The sequence below is a fragment of the Chlorocebus sabaeus genome, chromosome 29, assembly GCF_047675955.1.
Source record: "Chlorocebus sabaeus isolate Y175 chromosome 29, mChlSab1.0.hap1, whole genome shotgun sequence".
Lineage (NCBI taxonomy): Eukaryota > Metazoa > Chordata > Mammalia > Primates > Cercopithecidae > Chlorocebus > Chlorocebus sabaeus.
In genome coordinates, this window is record NC_132932.1 from 7,342,525 (window position 1) to 7,368,163 (window position 25,639).

At 44.3% G+C, this 25,639-nt stretch overlaps 1 protein-coding gene across 2 annotated transcripts in view; it reads right to left on the reverse strand.

The window, feature by feature from the left end:
• The window catches only part of IGF1R (insulin like growth factor 1 receptor), a 311,273-nt gene that overhangs the window by 42,606 nt on the left and 243,028 nt on the right, over positions 1–25,639 (reverse strand). For both annotated transcript variants that reach the window (XM_007990528.3, XM_007990529.3), the window contains exons 4-10: positions 20,256–20,404; positions 17,572–17,716; positions 8,323–8,537; positions 5,808–5,934; positions 3,984–4,222; positions 1,131–1,298; positions 384–588 (exon numbers count right to left, since the gene is read on the reverse strand). In XM_007990528.3, the coding sequence (XP_007988719.1) occupies positions 384–588; positions 1,131–1,298; positions 3,984–4,222; positions 5,808–5,934; positions 8,323–8,537; positions 17,572–17,716; positions 20,256–20,404 (1,248 nt within the window). The remainder of the gene's footprint in view (positions 1–383; positions 589–1,130; positions 1,299–3,983; positions 4,223–5,807; positions 5,935–8,322; positions 8,538–17,571; positions 17,717–20,255; positions 20,405–25,639) is intronic.

A 25,639-nucleotide genomic window follows, 5' to 3' on the forward strand; every position in this document is an offset into this window, starting at 1 on the left:
GGCAGCAGAGAGAATTGGGAAGGGCAGAGATGGGCCCAAATCCTGGCCTTTCCTCTTACCAGGCAGCGGATTTCAGTACTCTTTGAGTTTCCCCTCCCTGCCTCTACCATACGGTGCCCACCTGCTCTCTGTAGGGGGTTGTGGCTGAGACAGCAGCACCCGTCACATCGGTGGCCCCAGCAACCCAAGCCCTGGTCCCTGTTCCCTTCAGGGCTGACTGGCTTCCACAGGAACTCACTTCACCGAACCTGTCATCTTTTTTGGCTCCATCTGAATGGCTACTGTATCGTACCTCCCCGCTGTTGACTTACACATTACCTGGTGGGGAGAAAGGCACCTGAGCAGTGGGTTTTGCCAAGTGAAATTTCACAAGAGTTCGATACCTGGGCACAAAGATGGAGTTGTGCAGGAAATTCTCAAAGACTTTGCGGTACTCAGCCTCCTCCTTCTCGGCCTGCTTCTCAGCTTCAGTTTTGGGGCAGGCGCAGCAAGGCCCTTTCTCTCCACCACACACCTCAGTCTTCGGGTTCTCTGTGACCTCCTCAATGTCAATGGTGCCGTCGGCATACTTCCTGATGGGGATTTTGTCTTCTCGGAAAAGAAAAGCCAAAACAAGAGTGGGAATGAAAGCCACTATACGTGCTTGTGAAGAAAAATAATAGCTCTCAGCACCTTTAATCAAGAAGATAGCTGGTCTCGGCCAGATGCGGTGGCACAAGGCTATAATCCCAGCACTTTGGGAGGCTTTGGCGGGGGAATCACCTGAGGTCAGAAGTTTGAGACCAGCCTGGGCAACATGGTGAAACCCATCTCTACTAAAAATATAAAAAGTAGCCAGGCATGGTGGTGCATGCCTGTAATCCCAGCTACTCGGAAGGCTGAGGAATGAGAATTGCTTGAACCTGGGAAGCGGAAATTGCAGTGATCCCTGATTGTACCACTGCACTCCAGCCTGGGCAACAGATTGAGACTCTGTCTCAAAAAAAAAAAAAAAAAAAAAAAAAAAGATAGCTGGTGTGTAATGGAGAACTACACTGTTACCTGATATGTGTAATATTAGGGCCCAGGTACATTCAAACCACAGGAATGAACGGTCACACCCTCCGTCCAGGCCGCCGGTGCACCTTTACCTTTGGAGCAGTAATTGTGCCGGTAAAGGTAGCCGTCCTGAGGCTGCCGCTGCCAGCGCACAATGTAGTAACTCAGGTTGCCGTTGGGCAGAGAGGGAGGGTTCCACTTCACGATTAACTGCGAAGAGGAGTTCGATGCTGAAAGAACGTCCAAGGGAATGGAAGGAACTGCAAAGGGGAACAAAGAATATTCCAGAAAATGAAATGAACTTAAGATTCAGGCTATCAGATACTCTGTGCAAGCCAACAGGAAACTGTAAGTTTGACCTGGATAAGAAAATAACAATGAACAATGAAATACAAAGTGAAAAGTGAACCTTATTTTGAAATAGTACTACTTTAAATGCCAACATTTCCCTTTATAATTTATTTCCTCAGATAATCTCTGTGAAAACAAACATTACTGAATTGTAAATGGAAAAAGGCTGCGGGGGCACAAGCAGAGTTAGAAGAGACAATATGAAAATCTACAGCTAATTCAAACACCTGGTATTTCTCATTTATTACAACTGCCATTCTCCACAGCACTGAACTCCGGCAGTTTCGACAACTGGTAAAATAGGCTGACTTGGATTTCATCTGAGATTCTGAATCTCTGATAAAAATGTCATGAAGCCAGATGGAAAGAGGGAAGTGGAAAGGGGGCTGGAGAGCCTGTGTGTGTGCAGGAGTGTGCATGCCCGTGTCACAGCTGTAAGAAGGATGGGGAAGAGGCAATGCAAAGAACACGCAAGTCCACCATTTCCACAAGCATCCTTCAGTACAATGAGCGAGGCATGACTCTGAAAAGCAGTCTAAAACTGCAAATGCATGGAAGCCTCATTTCAAGCAAAGGACTCTGTTACCAGCAGAATGAATGCTGATTATAGGCAAAGCATAGTTATCTGATCAAGCTTTACTTATGCTGACCCCTGAACCCAAACCCAGAGCTGAAGTGTGCATAAAGATCAAATGCATCCCAGAACCACTGAAATCTTGTCCTTATTGGGTCACAAAAAAGCACCAATGTTGATGGTTTCCCAAAGCGCAGGAGACACCTTCGCTGGATATCGCTTAAACAACATGTTTGCCTAAGCCATTTTTCAAACTCGAAAAGGGTGGAGAGCTTGAGGGTGCTCCAGGTTATACAATACACACAAGGTTCTGAACATCTTTAAGGGATAATACTTTGGAAAAAGGTCATGACTAATACTAGTGTTTTCAGAGAAAATATAACCACTTGATGCTCAGCTACTTTAGGGTTTCCAAAAATAAGTACTTCAAAAACAAACAGCTCATTCCTAGATACATTCTTATGATAGGTGTCACAAAAAAGCCGAGGCAGAGGACCAAGTTCTTGTCTGTTTCTGCTGCGTGTAAGGACAGAGGACAAAACGTCGTGAACTGACTCATTTGTACAGTGCCTGGTTTCCATCTTTGTGGAAAGGAAGCAGGTTTCTTGAGAATCTGTCACAATAAGCAGATATTCCTATGTTTCCCAAATGCTACAGTGAATTGCTAGGCAGAGATCACTTCCAAACTTTAAGATGAAAAACTTACTCTGTTGCATTGAATCTCTGCTATACCAACCCACACCCAGGATCAGAAGTCTGTGCCAATTTCTTTTTAATAAGCACTTCACCCAGTGACATGACTGTGGCCACTTAACAGGGTCATGGAAATGGGGTAGGAGGGGAGGAAGAAGCAGGTGCACACAGCAAAAGGTTTTCCCCACCAGCATTTTCTTCTCACTCTCCTCTCTTGCCATTTAAACTCATTTTGTGCTTGCTTATGGGTATTTAAAAACACCTTACCCACTAAAATAATGGCTATTATCAAATAAAGTTTATCAGTGCTATAGGCTGAATGTCTGTGCCCCCCCACCAAAATTCACATGTCAAAATTTGAACCCCTAAGGTGATGGAATTAGGAGGTGTGGCCTTTGGAGGTGATTGGGTCATGGGGGTGAAGCCCTCATGAATGGAATTCAGGCCCTTCTATGAGAGGCCCTGGAGAGTGCTCCTGCATCCCTGCCACATGCAAGGACACAACGAAAAGACAGCCATCTATGAGCCATGGAGTGGGCCCTCACTAGACACCAAATCTGCCAGCGCCTTGATCTTGCACTTTGTGGCTTCTGGAACTGTGAGAAATACATTTCTATTGCTTATAAGCCACCCAGGCTACGCTGTTTTTTTGTGACAGAAGCTCCAATGGACTAAAACAATCAGTGTCTTTAAAACTGAAGTGGATTTTCCTACTTCTAAACTAGCTTTTATATACTTGGAAAACATTTATGTTTGCTTTTATTGTTTCCAGATCTGGAGTTGAGAAATGAGGTGGTTTAGAACCTAAAGATAGAGGAAGGAAGAATATCATCACCAGTGAATACTTTGAATATCCACAACATACCACATCTGCAATCTTTCAACTCTTGTTGAACTCTTTGGAACTCTACAGGCTCCAGAATGAAGATGGAAAACCAGTGAGCCACATGAATTAAGTGGAACACAGATCAGCATGGTTTCAGTTCCTGGAGGATTCAACATCAAAACAAACAAGAAAGAAGGGCAGCCGAAGATGGCTGTTTCCAGGCTGGGCCTTCCAATGAAACCAGCCCAGCATTCTGGAGGACCTGGGCTCAAAGGCACAGAGCAGGGGAGAGATGATGGAAGATGGTACTGAGGCCAGAAAATGGCACGGAAGAGCCTAACATGTTAGCAGTGGGAAAAAGTATATAACACAGTATTACGTATTGATAAGAAAGACAACAGGCATAGCTCACTGGTAACTCTACAAGGACACCTTGTATAAGCAAGCCCAGTGAGCTTGTGAAGAAGCGTGGATGCTGGGGGCTTGTCTGGGCATGGATACCTGAAGCATTGGTGCGAATGTACAAGATCTCACTCTTGGCCCCACGGATATGGTCGTTCTCCACCATGGTGAGGGTCACAGCCTTGACGTAAACGGCGTACTGAGTCCAGGGCTTCAGCCCATGCAGTAAGATGCCAGGCTCCACGTCCTTGTTGGGCGGGAGGTCCACGTCCACCATGTTCCAGCTGTTGGAGCCGCAGGCATCCTGCCCATCATACTCCGTGACATTCTTAAAAGGTCTGAAAGACAATCAAGTTTAGAGAAAGTTCGGGGCTCTGACATCAAAATCCTCAAAAATCTTCCCCAGAGGCCCAGCACGTCACACTTTCTTTATTAATCAATTAGACTTTTATAGAAGAAGAAAATGAAGCGACTGGACTCTGGGCTTCCCCAGTCGTGCACTACAGAATTGAATGCTCTGCCTCAGGAAGAACCAGTTCAACAGTTACCAGGATTTGATAGTTACTGCTCCTTAAGAACAGATGTAAATACTATTTTTCTCTCTTCTGATTGCAGCATTTTTCCATCATTAAGAAAAAAACAAGCATAGTCAGTTAATGCAAATATCAGATATTGATAAAAGGTAACTGTTGGAGAAAAGTGACTTTCCTACAGACAAACAGAAGTAGCTTCTAAAATTCAAATTGCTCATCAAAAATTCTGATGCTTAAGCATCTTATAATATTCAAATATTTAGTTTCCAGATTGCCTTAGAAACTAGCATCAAGTCCTTAGTGAAATTACCAGCTGACATTGCCAAAGCATTGGTGTGACTATCAAAGAGAATATAGTACTTTGCACAGACGCATGGTTGGGTAGATATTTTACATTTATCAGATAAAAGGGCTGGACAGCTGCTGGTCACTGGCTTCTGAAATAAACATTAACAAAACCCTGTCTGCTGTCATGATGGGAGATCATGAGGGGCTCCCCTATGTAAGAACCCTGAAAGCCTAGTAATCCTAAGTACCCCATTTCTCATTCATAGGACCCCAGCTCTGGCAGGAGGAAAGAGTACAAGATGCTGTCGTAAGGTGCCTCTGGTTCCTGCTCTTTGGAAGCCACTCATCTGGGAAAGAGAACTATGAGATTAAGATGGGACCTAGGAATGGGGATGGCTAAGTAGACCAGGGTAGCCACATGGATACAGGAGGCAAAGGAAGGAAGAGGGAGACCAAAGAGAGCTGCAGTTGGGAGGAATAACCGTCGGCTGCTTAGATGGGTGAATGTCATGTGATTGCACAAGAAAAGCTCCCAACAGAGTCCGGGAGAAGTCGCAAAAGACTCAAGACATGAAGGTTGTTCTCTTTCCACTTTCCTTCACTTGTTTGGAAGGCTCACACCTAGAGCAGAGGGCCACAGCTTGGGAGAGGCACACACAGAGAGAGACAGGAATAAGATGATACAAGGGAGCCATGTGGCTGCAGGGTGTTCCTGGGGTAGGGCTAGTGGGTAAGGAGGCTGAAACGATTATTTCAGTGAAGTCCCCCATCATCCTTTATGAGTCTGGACTGACCTAATTCTGGAAAAAACAAGCTTTGCCTACTCTGGGTTTATTTTATTCAAACATCTCTAATCACTCACTAAAGAATGACAGGCCTCAAGCTAACACTTTCCCATTCCTGGCTGTCATGGGCTGTGACTGACATCAAGGGGACAGCCCGAGAGGGTGCATGAGGATGAAGTGGGGATGCTTGATGTGGCTCTCCCTGAAGACTCTGCTGACTCCCCATATTGAGCCAACCCATTCAAGGATCAAAAGACTGGCCTCTCCCCATTCGTAGCCCTGTCAACAGAATGGCATCATCCAAAGCAGAAACTCACGCTTCCTTGTAGTAAACGGTGAAGCTGATGAGATCCCTGTAGTCAGGGGGCCGGTACCGGTGCCAGGTTATGATGATGCGATTCTTCCACGTGGTGGTGGAGGTGAAATGCAGGACGTCACTTTCACCTGGGGCACAGAGTACATCCGTGAGTGACAGAGATTCATGTGTCTCTGAAAAGCACCTGTCTTGCTCGGCACTGCTTTCCCCTTCCCCAAAGCTGGTTATATGTGCTAAGTTCCCTGCTGGGCTTCCTAAGTGGTTTTCTCGTTTTCCACTAAGAAATCATACATTTCACTACGCAGAGCTCCAAGGGTTCCATCCTTTGTTTTAGGTCAATCAGTTGCACTGGCTACTTGCCCAGGGACTTGGACATGAACCTGGGTTTCCTAACCTGAAAACAAAGGGCAACTTCAGTGAACAAGGTGAACTTATCTTTCTTCTCCATCCCTAAGATCCTGGCTATGAAAGGGGGCCTGGTAGGGTGAGGATGAGCCTTTAGGCTGCCCTGAATCTTCTTAGAGAGACGATGACACTTGTTCTGCAGTTGTGGATATCTGCCTGTTCCTGTACAACCACCAAACACAGGTAAGAGACCACAGGTGTGCCACAGAAAGGAACTTTTCTTGGTCTAAACTTGGTATCAAACTGGAAGGACACAGGAACTCCTGTGAGGCCTCCAGTGAGGGCTGACAAACAACGGGGGGCTGGATTAAGCAATGACAAGAAGATTTCACTTGACCAAGCCTAATGTGTTCTATGGGAAGTAGGCCTGGTTGGCAAGTATGGCAGGGAAGCTGTGCCAAGTCCTTCTGTTATTCCTTGGACCAAATTCAAAGTACGATAAGGACCAGGGAAAGACTGATGACTGCCTACCCTCATGGAGACCCAGAGCTCTCTGATGAGTTGTCCTTTTGCCCCCTTATCTGCCTGAATCCCACTACACACTCAAGAGGTGAAGCAGAGGGACTGAAGACAGTAAAAGAGCTAAGAAGTCTTTAGGGCAAAATGTGCACAACTGAGATCGGAAAATGTCACAGTTCCTGCTGAAGTGTTACTTAGAGAGGAAACCATGATTTTTTTTTCAAAAGAAAATAAATGGCTACTACATTTATGATCTGACAGGTCAGACTGGCTGACTCTAAGGAGAAAAGCACTCTGAAATGCTCTGATACATCCAATTTTACTACGGTCTGAACAGTGAGCAAGGCAGGGGCTTTGCAGGGACAGAGTGGGCAGGGGGAGGGAGGTGGCACTGGTCCTAAGCCTGCTGTTCAGCCCTAGGTCAGTCAGCATGCTTCCCTCTACGATCCCCCAGAGCAACGAGTATTGCCAGGTAAATCCAGACACCAGGAAAACAAGCCAAAGCCAAACACGTATCAGTTCTGATTTGCCTCCCCGCATGTATATCTGTGTGCACACACGCACAAATCACCCTTAATCATACAAACTACTTTTTTTTCTACTACCCTTCCCTTATTAAAAGCCAAAGGTGAAAAGACAATTTACTTTTATCACCCTGTCCAGCCGAAGAGAACCACACCATTCTCAGCAGCCATATTCTACACAGGGTTAGATGAGAAACGCGCTGCTGTATCTCTCATACGAGACCTTAAGTTTTATAACCAGTACAAGGCTATAATTATATTGTTCTAAATTTAAAAAGCAGTATCAACTCAGGGATGCAGGCTCACTCCATCTTTTTCACGTTGGGGTGGGAGAAACAAGGCGGCCGAGTGTAAGGGACAGGAAACCTGCGGCCCACAGGGGCTGTTCTTAGGGCAGAGCCGCCTCCACCTCACAGGCCTGTGCTTCCCTTCTGTGGGAGCGGGAGGATAGAGCTCACAGGGCTGGAGCACCCTGGCTCTTCCCTGAAAATAACAGGACAGGGCATGGTGGCTCACACCTGTAATTCCAGCACTGTGGGAGGCTGAGGCAGGTGGATCATTTGAGGTCAGGAGTTTGAGATCAGCCTGGCCAACATGATGAAACCCCGTCTCTACAAAAAAATACAAAAATTAGCTGGGCATGGTGGCGGGTGTCATAATCTCAGCTACCCGGGAGGCTGAGGCATGAGAATCGCTTGTACCAAGGAGGCAGAGGTTACAATGAGCCAAGATCATGCCACTGCACTCCAGCTTGGGTGACAGTGAGACTCCATCTCAAAAAAAAAAAAAAAAGAAAAAGAAATAATCTAACTGTGCACCTGTGTATAAAAGGACATTTAATTGTGCATTCTGTAAGCAGCACTTTAAAGTTTGAGAGAGAACCTATTTATAAGTGTTTCACACACTCACAGAGATGTACAGAATTTGTAAATATGAATACATCACGTATCTGCCCACTACTGATTCTGAAGACATATAAGTAGCAGCAAAGCGCTAGTGAAGATGGTCTAGTGGTCCCCCATGTGAAACAAGAAAGGGCCGCAGAGGAAAGTTGCCATCACACATGGGAGGAGGGTCTGCTGTTATCATGATGGTTGGGCCCACGGTGTTTTGGATGCTGTCACTCACAGGAGGCTCTCTCCCCGTTGTTCCTGGTGTTTATGTCCCCTTTGCTTTGGCGCCCTTTAGTCCCCGTCACTTCCTCCATGCGGTAAATTTCCGAAACACACAATTTGGGATTGAAAGCAAAGTACATTTTCCCTGCTTTGATGGTCAGGTTGCGGTGGTCCCAGTCCCATAGTTGCTGCAAGTTCTGGTTGTCGAGGACGTAGAAGGAGTAATTCCTAGAAGCACAGAAATCGATGTTATGTTATGTTAGCGCACCTGCCCTTGGCCACAGTCTTCTCTAGCCTGTTGGCCACATAACATAGGTCCTCTTTGCCACCTGCTCCACAATACATTTCCTTTGCCAATAAGAGATTTAGTTATTAACACTATAGGAGAACAGATAGTTGCTGTTAACAATGGCAACAACATGATTCAAGGACAATGTATCAAAATCGGTAAGACGCTAATTAATTTTATGACCTCTATTACCATCTAATAATGCTTCTTGTATCAGAGGATGTTACTAGAATTATTCCCAAGAAATGCTTTTGGTTATTTTTCTCAGCCAAGTATGCACAACGTGCTTGAAAGCAATCCATGAGAGAACAGACATGCTCTGCTACCCAACCGGAACAGCTTACACATTTGCTCTAAAGTCTCCCATTATCCATGGAAGTAAATCCTGCCCATGCCCAATCGGCAGCATGATGGGATAGGAGACAGCATGTGACAGGGAGACAAACTTGTGGGGGGTCAACCCTGGGCCTTCTCCTTCCCTGATTCATCTTTCACTCTGAGAAGCCCCAGTTCCAGTCCCTGGAGGTGTGGGGGAGGAGGAAGAGCCACCAACAGGCAGTGCCCTCGGCCTCTCATCCAGGCAAGAGGACTTGGAATCCAATACAGTGGTTCTCCAAGTTTCGTGTGCACAAAGCTTGTTTGCAAAGTGGCTGGGCCCCACCCCCAGAGCTTCTGATTCAGCTGGGGTGGGCAAAGAATCTGCATTTATCACAAGTGCCAGGTGGTGCTGACCCCTGCTGTGGTCCCTGGACCACATGTGGAGAACCAGCAATCTAGGAGAGGTTGAGTTCCAGTGAGGTGCTGGAGGACCAAAGTCCACCAAACCAGAAGTGGCTTCTGCCCCAGAGGGTGTACACACAAGTAGCGGATCCAACCAGCACAGGAAGCCGTTCTATCTGGCTACCCAGGTGGCAGGACAAGTCCATCCCCAGGGAGGCAAGAAAGCAGACAGCTATGGCTTGGGTCTAGAGAAAGATCCCTGCAGTGGGCCTTTCTCTCTGGCTTCCCCAGGAAGCCAGCAGACAATGCCAGGGCTGACAGTCTGAGTTCTCTGTGCTGATGGGCCTGATCCCCATGGACCATGAATCCTTCCTCTCCTCTTCCCACTCCGCTTCTTACTAAGTTTAGGAATCAGTGCAGTACTTTGATTGATTTCTAAGATCCACTCACAGATCTAATGTATAAACACACAAACAAAAAAGGACCCCAGCCCTCCCTACAGAGCCAGCATAACCAGGTCAGAACAGAACCCCTAAGCCTTCCTCTGCCCTGGAGGCTACGTGCATTGGGGATCTCTCTGCATCTGGTGAGGGTCTTCATTTACATCCAAACCAGGACCTCTAACCAGCTGGTCAATCCTCAGCCTGATTCTCATTATGGTTACAATGCTGCCAAGCAGCCCTGTGACATTTTCCTGAACATTCACAAATAGAGGTCAGACCAGGAGGGAGTTCAGAGACTGGGACCCAGGACCAGAAATGACTGCACAGCCACATGCAGGTCTCTTAGTGCTATTTGTAGCCCTGTTTACTCACTCGTAGAACAAGGGGAATGCACAGGTGACATCTAAGCTCCCTGTCTACTTTAAGAATGCCCAGAAGGAGTCACAGAGCTGCCACGGAATCCACCCTACAAGCCTGAAGCCCAACCCTTCCCTGAGCACTGGGCTCTCTGTTCACACAAGTGCTGGGGGTGGAGGTGGGAGTCCTGCCAGCACAGGGGTACAGTGAACACACAAGTGAGTCGAAAGAGCGCCTCTGAAGCTAAGTCAGGCTCCTCACAAGCCCATCTTTAGGCCTCTGGACACATTAGTGGCTACCAAACTGGTAGCAAAAACTTGTGAGTCAACAATTCTTCCCTTGCAGTAAGAGCTCACTCCTGAACACATAGCTATCCTGGAAAAGCCGCATAAGACATTGTCCAAATGATCTCAGATCTGGTCAATGCAACACAAGGCGTGTTTCCCGGGGAGCAGTGCTGGGATATGGCCCAGTTGGCTCTACTGCTGCCGGGGGGTAGGCCCCATCCACACCTGCTCTTTCTCACAGCCAGGTTTCAGGTGACACTGCTGGAGGTCAGAAGGGCTCCATGCAGTCATACAACTGAAGGAGGGATGGCGTGAAAATGGATGTGTCCTATCATAAGCCCATTCTTGCTCATGGAGTTTCTCCAGCTCCAGAGGAGACTCTGCAGTGATGCATGCCCAAGTGTGGGGCTGCTTCCAGGTACCTGAGTTAGTGTTACAGGACGAAATATCCTTGCTGGTGAAGAAACCTGTAGGCTGCCGGTAAGGACCAATCAATCAGGCCAAACTTCCGTCTACACCCAGAACGAGGCCTCTTTTAGTAAAACTAACTTCACTAGCAGGGAGCAGAACCACACCAAAAATACCTTCTGAACAAAACATTCTTCTCCCCACGGGAGGAAGCATGAATTATAAATCAGGAATTTGACAGATGAATGGCAGGCACACTGAAATTCTGTGTATTTGATTAATCACTTTGAAAAGCAAGATTATCTTTCTACAGTAAACACAAACATTTTTTACAATCATTGAAGAGGCTGGGAGCCAGGATACCAATATCAATAAAACCCAGGCATTATGGAGCCTGTGGAAGCTAAAGAAAAATAAAAATAAAACCCTTGTCAAAATAATCATCAAGTCATTCATGAGCTGCCTGTCAATACTGTGCTTGTTATTCCAGCCGCAGCTTGGGGCAAGGCTCCCTGCTAAATTCCTTCCATGATTAGGTGAGAATTAAGAGAGGGTAAAAGGCAGAGACCTGTCTGCACATCTTTAAAATATGCATAAAGTTATCATTGTTTCCTAAAGGAAAAGACTACTTAAGTAAATAACTCAGTAAATGTGATTTCCATTGTTCCTAAGCTTACTGCCTTTACCTTCAAAGAATGCTTTTAAAAATTAGTTTTTTTTTTTCTTGAGACAGGGTCTCACTCTGTCATCCAGGTTGGAGTGCAGAGGCGCAATGACAGATCACTGCAGCCTCAACCTCCCAGGCGTAGGCTACCCTCCTACCTCAGCCTCTCAAGTAGCTGGTACCATATGTATGCCCCAACATGCTTGGTTAATTTCTCTTTCTTTCTTTCTTTTTTTTTTTTTAAGAGCTGGTATCTCACTATGTTGCCCTGGCTGGTCTCAAACTCCTGGGCTCAAGCAATCCCTTGCCATGGTCTTCCAAAGTGCTGGGATTACAGGTGTGAGCCACCACACCTGACCAGTTATTTATTTTTCTTTAGCTTCCATATGCTCTGTGATATCCAGATTTTATTGATACTGGTATCCTGGTTCTCAGCCTTCTCTATGTTGTAAAAAATGTTTATTTCCACACTTGGGTAGGCCCTGTCTCCCAATCTGTAGACCACATGGGGTGGCAACAGTTGGTTATCTTCCTGAGGACATCTTTATGTTATCTCTATCGATATCTGAGTGCTGCTTGAAGATAGCCCCAGGTACAGGGTTCAGAGCACTCCATCTGGGAATCCAAAGGTCAGGTCTGAGCCTCATCTCCACTTACTGAGGAACAACTCTGGGCAAAAGATTTATTCAGCTCTCCCAGGCTGGAGTCTCTCAGCTGCAAACTGGGGGTGTCTTCCTTGCTTTTCTGGCCGAGGCCAGCTGGAAGAATTGGATGGGCTAAACATAAGAGGATACCATGAGCTTTTAATCACCCCCACAAAAGTGCAGGATGACCTGTGCTACTCTCTGAAGTGTAAAAGTCCCCTGGAACAAAGTCTCAGAACAGGAAGGTCCTGTGCCCTGATAAATGGAGCTGAACCTGAGGTCTCCAGCCTACAGAGGTAGGAAGGACAGTTTCCCCATTTCAGTACTTGCTGATATATTGAAAACAATTCTGCAATTATACAACCAATCATTCCAGTTCCTTTCTCAGAGGAGAAAACTGCCTCTTCACGGCTGTCTCTAGAGGGCATCAGAACCCAGGACACAGGCTGTCATCGGCAACAGAGCCATCCACAACTGATAGAGTAGTTGGCCTTTTTTGCCTTTCTGCAGATGCTCCCACCAATTCATCTGCAAACGGGTTGGTTTATATCATGTCCACCCTCCCGCAAATCCAATATTTACATCAACCTTAGGGGTTCAGCAAGGGTGGGAATGTCTATCTAGGTGGAACCAGGCACCATACAGATACTCAGAAAATGTTTCCTCTTTGTTTTGTTAGGTGTTTCTTAAAAATAGCTTTACTTCTGAGGTATAATCTACCTATCAAATATTCACCCATCAGGCCGGGAGCGGTGGCTCACGCCTGTAATCCCAGCACTTTGGGAGGCCGAGGTGGGCGGATCATGAAGTCAGGAGATCGAGACCATCCTAGCCAACATGGTGAAACCCCATCTCCACTAAAAATACAAAAAATTAGCTGGGCATGGTGGTGGGCGCCTGTAGTCCCAGCTACTTGGGAGGCTGAGGCAGGAGAATGGCGTAAACCCGGGAGGTGGAGCTTGCAGTGAGCCGAGATAGCGCCACTGCACTTCAACCTGGGCAACACAGTGAGACTCCGTTTCAAAAAAAAAAGAGAAAAAAAAATTCACCCATCATTCCATGAGCTTCAGTAAATTTACACAACTGTCCATTACTCAGTTTCAGAACATTTCCATCACCCAAGAGTTCCCTCATTCCCATTGGTGGTCAATCTCCACCTCTTCCCCACAGCCATCCCTGGTCTGCTTTCTGTCTCTATAGTTTTGCCTTTTCTGCAAATTACATACTAATGAGTCATACAATATGTAGCCTTTTGTGTCTGGATTTTTCCTTTTCACTTATCCTAATGTTTTAGAGGTTCACCCATGTCATAACACGCGTCATACTTCACGTCTTTTTATTGTTGAGTAGTCAGTTGTCCTTTGTGCCACATTTTATTTATCCATTTATCTTTTTATCCATTCATCTGTTGATGAACATCTGAATGGTTTCCAGTGGGTCTTTTTCTTTGGCCTGGGGGTCAGGGGAGTCCCAGGAGGCTATTATGAGTAATACTGCTACCAAAATTCATACACAAGTCTTGTGTGGGCATGTTTTCATTTCTCTTGGGTGGATCCTGGAATTGCTGGGTCACAGCGTTGAGTGTATATTTTCCAAAAGTCCCAGGGAAATGTTAAAGAGCGGCCATGTTTCAGCCTTAGAGCTCCAAGAAGGTATTACAAAGCACTGTGTGTTGCAAAGTCAAGTGGTAGGAACAAAAGCATAGAAATGCCTATCTGCGAATGTCAATTCTTTTAACTCACCACCCTCCATCTACTTTTTCCTTCTTCTTTTCAAGGCAACAATCCTTGGTAGCACCAAAGAACATGAAATTTTAACTTCTTAGTTACCTGATGCCATCAGGAAACAAGGTTGTCCAAACAAGGGGATTTTCCAGATAGTGAAAATATTCTCTTAAGAGCTTAAAAATTAACTATTTTATAAAAATCGTGTACATGTGGATTACAAAACCTGTTTCCTTTGTAAACAGCAGAGCGGCCTTGATTTTCTTAATGTCTAAGGTCATTACTCTAGAAATACACCCTAGTGGTGTCCTTGAGGAAACCATGACTATGGCTTTTGTCACTCGGTTGCAAAATCAGCTCACCCTGAGTGTGATATAGAAGTCAACAGGCTCTGAGTGAGGAATAAGAGCTCTGCTCTACGTAAAATGCTTGAATTCTCTTCTGGATGGCTCAGGAGACTTTTTGAGAGGGATCTCAGTGACATTTTGGAAAGTCAAGGTTGTCAGAGTTGAAGGATCTCTGCATCTCGAATTGTTCTGTTCTCCATCAAAAACAAAAGGCTACAAAAGTTTCATCCTATTGAACCAAATGGAAATATTTATGTTATCATTGGCTGTAAAAGAAGTTCAAGAAGGCTGGGCGTGGTGGCTCAAGCCTGTAGTCCCAGTACTTTGGGAGGCCGAGGCGGGTGGATCACAAGGTCAGGAGTTCGAGAACAGCCTGACCAACATGGTGAAAGCCCGTCTCTACTAAAAGGACAAAAATAAGCCAGGCGTGGTGGTGCGTGCCAATAATTCCAGCTACTCAGGAGGCTGAGGCAGGAGAATTGCTTGAACCCAGGAAGCAGAGGTGCAGTGAGCCGAGACAGTGCCACTACGCTCCAGCCTAGGCAACAGAGCAAGATTTCATCTCAAAAAAAAAAAAAAAAAAAGAAAAAGTTTAAGAAAATAGTGTGACACGTGTAACAACATGGATGAACCTCTAAAACATTAGGCAGCAGTGTGAGGGGAAAATACTTAGAAAAAAACCGCCAAAGTGCTTTGTGATATGCACACGGGAAGAAATGAAGGGATAAAGCAGTGGTTTCCAATGTTTGCTCCCTGCTGAAGTGCCTAGGGATCTTTAGACAAGCACTGATTCCTGGATCCTAATTCCAAACACTCCTATTGAATTGGGGTGGGGGTGCAACTTGGACATCAGGATTTCTCAACCCCACCCCCGCCCCCACCCCCAGTGATTCCATAATGTGTAGCAAAGTTTGAGAAACACTGGGATAAAAGTTATCTTGGCTTAAACCAAAAGCATATCGAAATAAAAATTTCAGCTCTGCTAACACTCTTCTATTCAAAAGCCTTGAATATGTTCCATGGTCTACCTAAATTATAACCCTTTATACCTGGGTGCAAAACATCTTACGTAACTCTAGTACCACCCACCTTTCCAGCGTTAGTTGCCCAACAGGCCCCAGGATGCCCCAACTTGTTGCCTTTGCTCCTGCCACCCTACCTCGAATTGCCTTTCTTCACTTCAATCCTCTGCTTTCCCCAAGTTTTTCCCGAACGCCTTCAAGGCCCATCTCAAATGCCACCTCGTCAGAAGCCTGTCTGATCTTCTCAGGTATCTGGCTCTTCTCCATGCCTAGGGCACATTTCTCTCTTTCCCTTGTAACACTGTGCAAGTTCTGCTTTGCACTGCTGATGTTTATCTGTCTATCATATCCTGTCCTTCTCTTTCTCGCTCTGACTCTTCCCTTCTTGCAGAAGAAGTGAGGGCAGCCAGTGAAGGGGCCAGACCTGACTCTGTCCCTGAGTCTAAGGAGAAATGAACAGCTGAGGTGTTGCTAGTGGTCTCAACACCTGAAGTAAACAGAGCTCTTGGGGAGCTCATCATCGTGAGGACAGGCTATACCTTTGTGGTCATGTGCCAGGAAGACAGGGTGAGAGAAAAGAGCTCCCATCGAGAGGTGAAAGATTCTTAAGAGCCCTAGCTCAAAAGAGAGCCTCTCAGAAGCAGCACGCAGGAATGAAAGGCTGGAGCCGGCATCCTTGGAGCTGCAGGGCTACTGGGGAGCAGCAGCAGCAGGGAAAACCCAGGGCCCACTTGCCCTCCCCTGCATCTAAAATGGTAAGAGCACGCCAGGGGCCCAGGCTTACCTGGGAAGCCTCGCAAACACCTGAGCATGTATCCTTAAAAGATTTTGCTGATACTTCAGGTTTTATGCAAGTTTCAGATAATGAGAAAGACATCATAAATATTCTTGCAAATAAAAATCAGGCTTTAATTTCTAGCTACATTTAAGTGCACAATACTTAGTTAACACTCCATGAAAAGGTAATCACATAATTCCTAATAGAAATTAAACTCTACTCTCAGCATTCACCTTTATGTCTATCATTTGCTTAGTCTAGAAAAAAAAAAAAAAGGTGTATCGTTAAGCAACAGGAATATCTGACAGCTACTAATCTGCTAAAGAAAAAAGAGCTCACAGATATCTGGGATTCCAGAAACACAAACCTACTTAGAAAAAAAAAAAAGCGGATAAAAAATTCATTTTAAAATTTAATACAATGAACAATGATCATCACCTTAAATTGGTAGGACCTCAGCTTGCCAGGTAAGTGACTGAGGAGTCTGGGGCTGGGCGCAGTGGCAGCCTCCTTCGATTTGCAATGAGAAAGAAGTTTTTCAAGGATTGGTGTTCCCAGTGGGGAGGACACTGTGCTTTTCAAGGATGGAATGAAGAGCTGCCCGCTCTCGTTAGCTCTATCAGATGATGGAATTTTAAGAATTTAAGACTGACCAAGAGTTAGTCTGAGAAAAACAGGGAGGCTGTAAAGAAACCCTTATGCAGTAACTTTATCCAGTTGGGGCAGATAAATCAGCAGGGACAACCTTTCCCATGACCTTCTCGCCTCTTTTTTTCCTAAATTATTTTCCCAAATTCTCTTTAGAAGGAATTCACTCCTTAATTGATAACTCCTTTTATTTTGAAGCATTCGCTTAAAGCCAGGCAACAGTCGTACTTAAAAGGGAGGGTTTAAAGTGAAAAGTACACATGCAAAGGTACACATAGGCTGACGGCTGGAAAGCAATTGTGCATGCAATAAGCACCAGCTTTTATCCTCCAGTGAAAAGCCCATGATTATTTTAAAACCCCTATCACAAAGCACGCCTGTGCCAAGGCAAAAATTCTATCAATAGTGCAAATCCTGTAAACTAATCAATAAAAACAATCTTGTGAATCTGGATTTCTTTATAACAAAATGAACTGCCCATGCTCCTCTGCTGCTCTCACTTCCAATATCTTAAGAGGTGGAGTAGTTGTGCATAGTAGAGTACAGCATCCTGAGGCAGATGAGGGTTGTGCGAATGATTTCACAGGGAGGTGAGCACTCCAGATCAACTGGCTGTCAGTCTTGGCAGAAAAGCCCCAAGAACACCAAGTCTGCCCCAATTCTGCCGTCTCACTGGTCACAGTCAGACACGCAACCCTTGACTGACGAGGCAAAATCGAGTACGGGGGAAAACATCTGTTTTCCAAAACAGCAAGAATGGAGAATCATGACTCTACCCAACACCTACTCGAGCAGCACAGGCAATACTGTGGCTTCTTCCTTTCTTCTATTTAACAAGGCAGGGAGGGCTCTTATCTCAGCAACAGTTTTACAAGTATGCTGCTTACTTTGTAATAGGAGAACATCAGCTCATGAAATTTGGGGCACTTACCCTTCTAGCTGCTCCTCTCCTAAGATGAGACGAAGGTTTTTTAGGAAGGACAAGGAGACCAAGGCATGGGAATGGCGGATCTTCACGTAGCCCGTCACCACCTCGATGAGCCCCATGAAGTTCTCCAGTTCTGAAGCAATGTTATCTACATTGAAAGGGGATCGTGTCACTGTGTGTCACTTGGTGTAAGGGTGACATACTTGGATTCTTACAAACACAAGTGAGAACAATTCAATGGCAGGTGCCCCCTGAGATGCTCAGGCTCCCAGCACAGGACTGGCCATTCCCGGACAAAAGCATGCTTCCCTGGCTTGACTCTCAACAACCACTCCTGGAATGAGGCCTCCCAGGCAGGGGAAGGCAAGTTGCTAGGAGGTTGGGGGTACTGCAGCTTGATTTATGATCAAGCTGATCATAAATACCAGACTGGCAATTAGCTAAGGCTGACAAATGTAGGGAACGTCTTTTAATATGCTCTGTCAACAGACAGTATGGCCTCCATGGTACAAGGGCATGACTAAATCAACAACATTTTCTCCATCTCATTCAGAACTGCCTTTGCTGCCTTTCTAATTCCTAAGATACAGGAATCTATATTTAAAGGTTCCATTTTACTAAGACTAGAAGAAAATATACCAAAATGTTAACAACGGCTATCTATGAGGGATTTTGAAAAATTCATTTCTGCATTGCTAAGTTTTCTATAATATTTATGTATTGCTTTTGGAACTAGAAAATAGTTGGAAAAATAGTTGCTAATACAGATGTACAAACATAATATGCAAATAACAGGTTTCCTTTCATCTTGTTTAGTCTACCCTTTCCCCTAGTAAATAAAAACCAATTTTCAGTTCAACTAATGCTAAAATTTTAATAAAGACCATAATGAACTGGGTGTGGTTCAATTAATGGGATTTTACTGTGTATTATTTATGAAGACATATTTAATAAAAGGCTCTATTTTGCTTTGAGTTGATACAAATAAAATAAGGGTACTAAAGGATAAAGCCCTACATCTAATTTAACAGCTTTCCAAGAAAAATTAAAGGGAAATTTAAGTTGAAAAGATGAGAGCTTGTGTGCAGTTGATGTTTTAAGGAAGAGATCCTGAATTTTAAACGTGGGGCAGGAAGCATGCCTTAGTCAAGATCAGGAAATTTCCCCTATAATGAGATGTCCCATCATCCTAAATCCAATCTATTTCCTGCAATGGACATAAACCGGAAGACACACTTCACCATCATGCATAAATATGCACCAATTCCTTCATAAAATGATACTTCTCCATGGATTTAATTCACAGATTGAAATTTTATCTTCAGACGAAGAAAAAAAAGTTTAGGCACTCAAAAGGTATGTTCTAGGGATAAGCAAATTAAAAGTAAATGAGAAAATGCAGACACAGCCAAAAGAATTAAACTTCAGAAGTACCATGAGAGCAGGGAAGCCCTAGTTGTGGGGAACAGAGTTACCTTCATCATGGAGGACTGAGAGTGGGTATATTGTGAACAACAGCAAGGGATATCAACAAAGTTAGAAGAAATAAGCAAAAACTTGTTTCTGTTCTTTCTAAACCTTAAGAAAACAGTTTATTCCTTTAACAAATATTAAGGAAAAGCAAATTCTCAAAATACATTATTTTTCCTCTCAAACTATAAAAAAAAAATTCTTCATAAAAGGATTTCCCCAAAAAATTCCTTTCAACTTGAAGGTCTTTTTACAGTATTTATTCTAGCTTATAAAACTATCAGTACCTTGACCAAGTGGTCCCAGTAGCAGAGAATTTAAGGCACCATTACTAGAAGCCCTTGGCAATGAAAAAATCACAAGTGAAAAGATTTTTTAAATTATCCAGGCATGGTAGGGTGTGCCTGTAGTCCCAGCAACGTGGGAGGCTGAGTAGAAGGATTGTTTGAGACCAGGAGTTCCAGGTTACAGTGAGCTATGATTGTGCCATTGCACTCCAGCCTGGGTGACACAGTTAGACTCTGTCTCAAAACAAAACAAAGAAACAAACACACAAAAAAACAAAGAAGTGAAGAGATCGCAGGCTAAGTCAGTGGGAAATCCTTTGCACAAATCCAACTGAGAAGCAACTTACCAGGAATGCCATCTACTGCAAATATAGGTCATTGTACCGGGGTGAGACTGAAACTTTACGTACACAATGACACATACTTGTATCCTTTTGTCTCTCACAAGTAAATCTGGCAATCTAGCATTCTTTTGGACTTCATAAAAGTTTAACGTGGTATCACTAAACTTCCTTTTGCTCAGTCTTCTCAGTAAATTCAAGTAACGAAAACTCTTTAGACTTGAAAGATGTGTGAATTTGGCTACAGCTGGAGTCTGCTGAGTCACACCTCTGATCCAATGGTCTCTTCTGGGGTTTGTATGTGTCAGGGCTTGCCTCTCCTATGCAAGATGTGACTAACAAAAAGATGAGCGATGACCCTCTTTACAGGAATAAATGATGTGCCAATGGCTAAAAAACAGATTGCCTTTCAATCTGTTTTTTATCTTTCAGGGAAACTCAAAGAAGAGACGTCATGCGTGAGGCTTACACACCATGTTGTTTATCTAAGCCCATATTTTAGTGGTGACTCAGGGACAGGAGCATGAAAAGCATCAACAAAAGAAAACCATGAGATCTAGCCATTTTTTCAGTGGGATGAAATACTTACTCCCCCGTCGGATGTTAATGAGCAAATTGCCCTTGAAGATGGTGCATCCTTGGAGCATTTGAGCAGAAGTAACAGAATCAATGGTCTTTGTTTTCTTTTCTTCCTCACAGACCTTGGGGCAAGGACCTTCACAAGGGATGCAGTACATGCTGTTGAAGAAAAAAAAAAAAAAATCAAAACCACAGATAATTAAGTCTGTCTTCTTGCATTAAAAAAGTCATAAGGATATGCTTTTTATTGTTATTACAGCATGCATTAGAAAAAGCAACTGTTTTGAAGTGTTCGTGTGGTCACATGGTATATAATTCCCAAGCCCACCCAAGATAAGCCACTCACATTGCAACCAAAAGGAGAAAGAGCCTACAAAGGAAGAGCGTGTTGCTTGCTTCCAGACAAAATACATGATGCATCCTCAAGGCATTTGTGTATCATAGCCTGTTGACTGATGAGCCAGCTGGTTCCATGTGGGAGAGATAGTGTTGCAGAAAGGAAGCTCTGGGGGTTCTCTGGAGGAACACAGAGCTGCTTTCTGATATTGTGACCCTGGCCTGTGTACCTGGAGGAGTAGCTAGGAGAGAAGACAGGGACAGCAAAGGGACTGTAGTGTCTCTGCCTAACGGTAGTCCAGCTCCTGCAGTCAGTGTCTCAGGGAAGCCCAGTGATGGATGCCAAGTACAGCACAGATCCATTATTTTCTTGCTAAAGCACAACTGAAATTATTTCTTGACAGTGTTTTGCAGAAACTTGTAAACTGATCCAAATGTTGTTTTCGCTGCATACACAATAAAAGCAAGGGGTTTCCATTACTTTGTAATGAGCTCTTATTTCAAATGCTATCCTGAACATGGCACAAACCACCAAAAGTCAGGGACAAGAAAGATTGGCACTTTTCCTGCTTACCTGCCGTTATTTACGAAATAGCAGACAAAACGCTAACCTAGCAGCTGAACCTTTGGGATCTATAGTTATATATAGAACAAGGGTCAGAAAGCTGAATTGATTTCCAAACAAGACAAATGATACGACCTTTTGCAACATGTGTGTTAACAGGATGGTTAGGTTGGGGAGCCATTACATGTACATTATTGTTCTTAAATCATCTCTCAAATTTCATGAAGTAAAAACATTCAAGAAAAACAGTGTAAATTATAGCTCTTTTTATTAATGTCCCTTCCCCCTATCTATGAAGGTTATTTTGTATCTAAGACAAAGATGTAGGGTTCTGTTTTGTTTAAAAGCTAATACGTAAACAAAACTTCTCTGGTATTTTCCTATTGCGTGTTTGGGAGAATGGGGATCATGGCTTCCAGAAGGCTCCTGCAGGAACTGGACCCACCCACAGATGGGGAGTCCTTCCTCTACCACTGCACTCACCATTCTCATTTCTAGCCTGGGCTGGGGGCTTACCTTCAGCACTTTTTTACTTGGTCTTCTGTTGTTTCTAATTTATCTACATACCCTATAAACTCCCACTCTCCCTTTAAAAAAACATTTTATTTTAAAATAATTATAGAGTCACAAAAAGCTGCAAAGATTTACAAAGTTACAGAGAGATCCCACATAGCCTTCATCCAATTTCCTCCAATGGTTACTACATCTTACATCACGATAATGCAGTATCAAACCTGGAAATTAACTGTGTGTGTGTGTGTGTGTGTGTGTGTGTGTGTGTGCGCGTGCGCACGCGCGCGCGCGCGCGCACACACACACGCACGTGCCCACATGGTGCTCTGTCACTGATCACTTGTGTAGATTTGTGTAATCACTACAATCAAGATACAGAACTGTTCCATCACCACAGAGCTCTCCCTGATGCTACCTGTTCATACTCACTGCCCTGCCCAACCTAGTCCCCAATGTCCCTAACACCTGGCAACCACTTATCTGTTTTCCATCTCTATAATCTGTCTTTTTTTTTTTGAGACAGGGTCTCACTCTGTCGCCCAGGCTAGAGTGCAGTAGCATGATCTCAGCTCACTACAACCTCCACCTCCTGGCGGTTCAAGTGATTCTCCTGCCTCAGCCTCTGGAGTAGCTGAAACTACAGGTTTGCACCACCATGCCTGGTTTTTATATATATATTTTTTGAGACAAGAATCTCACTCTGTCACCCAGGGTGGATGGAGTACAGTGGCGTAATCTTAGGTTCACTGCAACCTCAGCCCTTCTGGGTTCAAGTGATTCTCCTGCCTCAGCCTCCTGAGTAGCTGGGATTATAGAGACAGGTCAACACGCCCAGCTAATTTTTGTATTTTTAGTAGAGATGAGGTTTCACCAAGTTGGCCTCCTGACCTCAAGCAATCTGCCCACCTCAGCCTCCCAAGGTGCTGAGATAGGTTATGAGCCACTGTGTCCGGTCAAACTTTGTATTTTTAGTAGACACAGGGTTTCACCATGTTGGCCAGGCTGGTCTCGAACTCCTGACCTCAGGTTATCCATCCACCTCAGCCTCCCAAAGTGCTGGGCTCACAGGTGTGAGCCACCTCGCCCGGCTATAATCTGTCATTTCGAGGATGTTGTATAAATGGAATTATATAGTACGTGATCTTTTGTGGTTGGCTTTTTCACAGAGCATAACATTCTTGAGATCCATCCAAGCAGTGTACTTCAATGGTTTGTTCCTTTTTATTGCTGAGTAATAATATTCCATGGTGCGGATGTCCCACAGTTTGTTTAACTAATTACCTATCATAGGACATCTGAGTGATTTCCAGTTTGGGGTTATTACAAATAAAGCTGCTACGGACGATGGTGTACATGTTTTTGTATTGACATAAATTTTATTTCTCTGGGATAAATATCCATAATTACAACTGCTGGGTTGTAACGTAAGTGTATGTTTAGTTTCTCTCCATCTTTCACTCAAATAGAAAAATCTGAAGCTGGGTACAGTGGCTCACATCTGTAATCCCAGCACTTTGGGAGGCTGAGGCAGCAGGATCACTTGAGCCCAGGAATTTGAGGCTGCAGTGAGCTATGATAGTGCCACTGCACTCCAGCCTGGGCGACACAGCCAGTCTATCAAAGAGAAGAGAAAAGAAAAGGAAAAAAAAAAGGAAACAATCGTCTTTGGTGAAAAGTCTAGGAGTCATCGGGCACTTAAAAAATGTTTTTCTAAGAAATGTTTTGATAACATGTTTATAGATTAAGCTTCCTCAAATCCATTATGGTACAGAGAAGGTATAAACAAGATAAAAAAATAAATATTTTAAAGTAATTGTTAAGTAAGCCTCAAAGGCAGAGAGAAGGGAATTTATTATTCTTTATGGTGTTTTATTTTTAAACAAAAAGGTAGATGTATAGTTTTGAATGGACTGTAAGAATGAATAGGGGAAATAATGGCTCAACTCTCTGAAGAGTGTGCTAGAGCAGAAGAAACAACACTGTCAAATGGACAGCATTCCCACTTTGCCACAACTCTGGTGGCTGCAGAATGACCAAAGGCCTCCAAATGTCATTCAGAAAATGTATTCACAAAACAAAGATGATAGCATACTGAGTTCATGGACAAGCTACCGCTCCCCTAACCCCACCCCAAGGAGCAAGTTGATGTCTGAATAGTGGCTGAGCCTCAACTTGGTTCCAGGCACTGCCCCTGGGCCCGAGGTCTGCACCAGTAAAGGCCCTTTTACACTCAAAGGCTGCCAACAAAATGTGAGTACAATGCGGTAGACTGATTCTGGACATAATATGTATCCTCTGCAGCTCACTGAAGTCCTTGGCCTATTTATCATTTTAAAGTATTCAGAGTAATTTTGTTCTTCTTGTTACTATCCTAATGGTTATACAAATCATAAGAGGCAGAAAGTTGCTCTACATCTAATACTATAAAAGAAAATGAGTATTATCTTTGATTTGAAGGTAAACCTACAGTAGAAGCTGCATCTCCAAATAATATACTAGAAAAAGAACCCCTTTATAAACACTTGCTCGATGTACTTTATAGAAATAAACTGCAGCAAAAATTAAATTTAAAATTAACATCTACTTTTCTAATGATAAATGATATTTATTTATTTATTTTTTTTGAGACGGAGTCTCACTCTGTTGCCCAGGCTGGAGTACAGCGGCGAGATCTTGGCTCACTGAAAGCTTTGCCTCCCGGGTTCACGTCATTCTCCTGCCTCAGCCTCTCGAATAGCTGGGACTATAGGCACCCGCCACCAGGCCTGGTTAATTTTTTGTATTTTTAGTAGAGACAGGGTTTCACCCTGTTAGCCAGGATGGTCTCTATCTCCTGACCTCACTTCGTGATCCGCCTGCCTCGGCCTCCCAAAGTGCTGGGATTACAGGCGGGAGCCACCACACCTGGCCGATATTTTTATATTTGTAGAATAGATTTTGACAGACTCAGAAAGACAGGCCCCCTGGTGCTAATCACGAAGAAGGCATTTTGTCCACTAAAACAGCACTTTCCTAAAAGTCCTTTTTTTTTTTTTTTTAAGACAGAGTCTCTGTTGCCTGTGCTGGAATGCAGTAAGGTGATTTTGGCTTATTTCAGCCTTGACCTCAAGGGCTCAGGTGATCCTCCCACTTCCAACTCCCGAGTAGCTGAGACTACAGGTGTGTGCCAACACGCCCAGCTAATTTTTGTATCTTTTGTACAGATGGGGTTTGCATGTTGCCCAGGCTGATCTTGAACCCATGGGCTCAAGGGATCTGCCTACCTCGGCCTCCCAAAGTGCTGGGATTACAGGGGTGAGCCCCTAAAAGTTCTTTACTCTGCTCCAGGAAAGGGAACAGCAACCCCAAATCTCCAATCTTCTTTTGCTTTCAAAGTTATAGTTACCACATTTCTAAACAATGTTAGCATCTTATTTTCAAAAGCATAAACCAATGACAAATTTGTAGAAGTCCAGTTGACATGTACAAAAGGGATGGCATTTGTTATAAGAAACTCCACTTTTTTTTTTTTTTTTGAGACAGAGTCTCGCTCTGTCGCCCAGGATGAAGTGGTGTGATCTTGGCTCACTGCAACCTCTGCCTCCCAGGTTCAAGCAATTCTCCTGCCTCGGCCTCCCGAGTAGCTGGGACTACAGGCACGTGCCACTATACCCGGCTAATTTCTCTATTTTTAGTAGAGACAGGGTTTCACCATGTTGGCCAGGCTGGTCTCAAACTCTGACCTCAGGTGATCCATGCACCTCAGCCTCCCAAAGCGTTGAGATTACAGGCGTGAGCCACGTGCCCAGCCATAAGGAAATTCTTTGCTTCCCAAGTGAAGTCTCGAAGTTCAGGAAGGAAAATGAAGGACATGATGAGCACTGAGGGAGGGTCAAGGTAGAGGGGGATGAGAGGAAGGAAGTGTTGATGGGAAAATGTTGCTTATTTTAAGCTACTGCTTACTGTGAGCTGCTGCTAGCTCTTGCACTAAGATGTTTAGG